Here is a 3,149-nt window from a genome sequence, read left to right as displayed (position 1 = left end):
ACTGTGTATATACATACCAGATAAACACCGGGAAAAATACTTGCTCAAAATTTCACATAAAAATGACTTTTTCATAGAAAATGGCATAGGTGTCCAAAATTTTTCATCAGTAAGGTAGCAGTCAGTATCCAGTCAGTAAGGTAGTTACCTGCCCATCGCGCCGACTTTTGATCAAATTATTTCAATTTTTGAAAACTAATTAGTAATTATTTCAATTATCATAATTTTGTTTGTTGATGGTTAAAAAAAAACAGTTAAGAACATGACGAAGTTAGTTTAAACCTATTCATAAAAAAATTTAATCAGAAAAATTCATTTTATTAGCTTTAACTTTCAAAAGGGGGAAATTTATTGGACAGCTCTGATTGGTTTTAAATTCACTCCAGTACTATTTTATAGAAAAGTGCTCCCGAACGTAATCCGATACCTTAAGGAGTGACCATTTTATTACCGGGCCCTTACGTAAACAATGGGTGCACGGACTTTCACCAAGTGGGCCAACTTGGCCCATTCGAGACTCTAATCGTGCCACAAAGCCATAGAAATATATTTTGATGTATCAAAATATATACACCGTACAACATAAAGTTGAATTTAAACAAAATAAAATTGAAAAATCTACAAATATTATAAATTGATCTGCGCCAAATTCAAGCAAACACGTTTTGGGGGTGGGGGTACACCTTTTAACATGGTAAAAACCTTCTTACGTTATTATATTAATATTGATAATATTATGGTTATGCTATATTATATTATATATTAAAAATATTATTTCTCCATTGATTTATTTCAAATTTTTACCTCATATATTTCATTGCGGATGCTACCCTATGTTAGTACAAAATCTTACATGCCACTAATATTTAATCAAAAAAAAACAACATTTAAAACAGTCTGCGCGCATAATAAAATTGCATGAAATAAATGTAACTGAATCTCAAAATTGATTCAAAATAAAGGAAAACTGTTCAGTTCGTGAAATGAGGCAAAAGATTGAATTTTATCGATTCAATTTTATTCAAAATTGAATTTTGTGAATTTGAATTTTTTTTTCTAATTTAAATGTCTATGAATGAATCTCAAATCTTTTTTGACATTCTATGAACTAAATGTATTATTTTTAATCAATTCATCTTTTTATCGTATTTTTCTTTATTAATATCAAGGTTACTTTATCATACGTGAAAGCTGATTTTAATGCATTTTTCTAATTTTTTTTTTTTAAATCAAGTGTCAGAGACATGTTAAATTTTGTACTAGCACACACAATCAAATACATGCAGTAAAAGCTTGAAATAAAACAATGGATATAAACAATAATATTTGTACATAAGAAAGTTTTCACCATGTTAAAATTAGGAGACCCCCTTAAATTAATTACATTGAAATGTTTTCAAGGTGTAATGCAGTTCTTATACGTCCCGGAAAACTATTTCTGCTCAAAAAAAAGACCAATGCAAAAAACTTTGTGCACTTGGCCCTGGTCACTCTTATTTACATATTCTTTGAGAAACGACACGTTCAATTAAAAAATATAAATTTTTAGATACTTTTTTTTTAATGGAACGAAATTTTTTTAATTTATATGAAATTTTTAAGTGCTATCAATCCCCCAAAATTTTCCCCTTTTGTTGTAGAAATAAATGGAATGAAACTAAATTTAAAAAATTCGATAAAAAGTCAGGAAATACGATACCAATAAATAAAATCGACAAAAATTTAAAATTTAAAAAAAAATTAAAATTTATTAGATTTTTATGGCACTGAAGTAAAGTAGAAATTACCTTCGTCATATATTGTAACACACTCGGGGTTTAGACGTCATCGAATGTCCGCAACAATAGTGTACGACTTGTATTTAGACATGGCCGTAAAACTACTCACGTACAGTTCCGGGTCCATCTTCATCAACGTTTCAGTCAAGTTCCTAGACTCGATGTCCAAGGCGAACCTCCTCAGGTACTGCACACAATTCACTTTCAGATCCCTTGCCCGGACGAGATCAGCGATCCTCAGTATGTCCGAAACGTTCTTCGAGTTGACCTGGTAGATCAGGTGCTTCTCGCAAAGGTTCTTGAGGTCTTGGATCTGATACTTCTCGGCCGCCATCATCAATCCCAGAGCGGTGTACACCGAGCACAACTGGACTTGTTTAGTACGAGCGAAACGGACCAGCTCTGTACCGACGTCGTAGTCAGTGTCGTCCATATTCACGGTGTTGCTACGTCGCTCCACCATGTCGTGTCTCAATATGGCTCGGAAGACTGGCGAACAGGAACTCAGGACGCGTTTCTCGACGACGTGGTCCCCTCCGCTGAATTGTAGGCTCACGGTCCCCTCGACTGACTCGTCATCACTGGTGGGTTCTGGGCATTTGACTTTCTTTCGTGGTTCGAACGCTGTTATGGTGCACCTTATGGTCAGGGTCCCGTCACTGCCGAAAATATCGCTCCGGCTGTTGATGAAGTCCCTCGTTATAATCAACGAGTTTAGTTCCTTCTGGTAGTAGAACTTGACACCCAACATGACCTCGTCCTCGGACGTGTAGGCTTCGTCACCCTTGGCGTCCAACAACACCAGCTTCTTCACGATCCACACCGGACGGGGTGTCTGCCAAGCAGTTATCTCTTGGACCTTCAGCACGTACTCCAATCCGCTCTTAATCATCCTCAGGCTCATGAAGAAGCTCATCCAGGTTGGACTATTGCAACTGAACGATGGACTATGCACATATTTATAGCCTACCTGCTTGAAATCATTGATCTTCCATACGCACGAATGCTCGTGGACTTCCTCGTACTTCTCCATAGTTTGGCTCAATATAGGTCGCGCGTTTACACTGGTCATCACTGAGATACGACAGAGTTCTGAATAAGTTCGAGAATGATTCTGGATGATACTAGTGAGGGAGGGAGGGGGATATCTAAAAATCGTCCCTCTAGTGGACGATGAGACAGCCAATAACCAAGCTGCATCCTTACATGGGAGATTAACTCATTCTCAACAATAGGCGGACATTTCGTTCTGGTAGAAGAGTCGTAATCAAGATTAACCCCTAGGTATTGATGTAATTGAAAGTTCTCAGAAAAGTGACCTGACGGTATCCTTAGAGCAGTGATAAGGACATTTTATTGTAACCTCTATGG

General features: G+C 36.6%; 1 protein-coding gene across 1 annotated transcript; it reads right to left on the bottom strand.

Moving 5' to 3' along the window:
• Window positions 1-1,772: 1,772 nt before the first annotated feature.
• LOC149078187 (TD and POZ domain-containing protein 4-like) lies at window positions 1,773-2,862 on the bottom strand. Its single transcript, XM_089241455.1, has one exon. It carries the CDS (start codon window positions 2,848-2,850, stop codon window positions 1,825-1,827), a length of 1,026 nt encoding a protein of 341 aa, XP_089097581.1. The 5' UTR covers window positions 2,851-2,862; the 3' UTR covers window positions 1,773-1,824.
• Between the last annotated feature and the right edge of the window lie 287 nt (window positions 2,863-3,149).

The sequence above is a fragment of the Pholcus phalangioides genome, unplaced genomic scaffold, assembly GCF_987345545.1.
Source record: "Pholcus phalangioides strain wild (caught in Gottingen) unplaced genomic scaffold, Ppha-v1.0 ptg000014l_1, whole genome shotgun sequence".
NCBI lineage: Eukaryota > Metazoa > Arthropoda > Arachnida > Araneae > Pholcidae > Pholcus > Pholcus phalangioides.
This window is presented reverse-complemented; position numbering and strand designations above follow the sequence as displayed.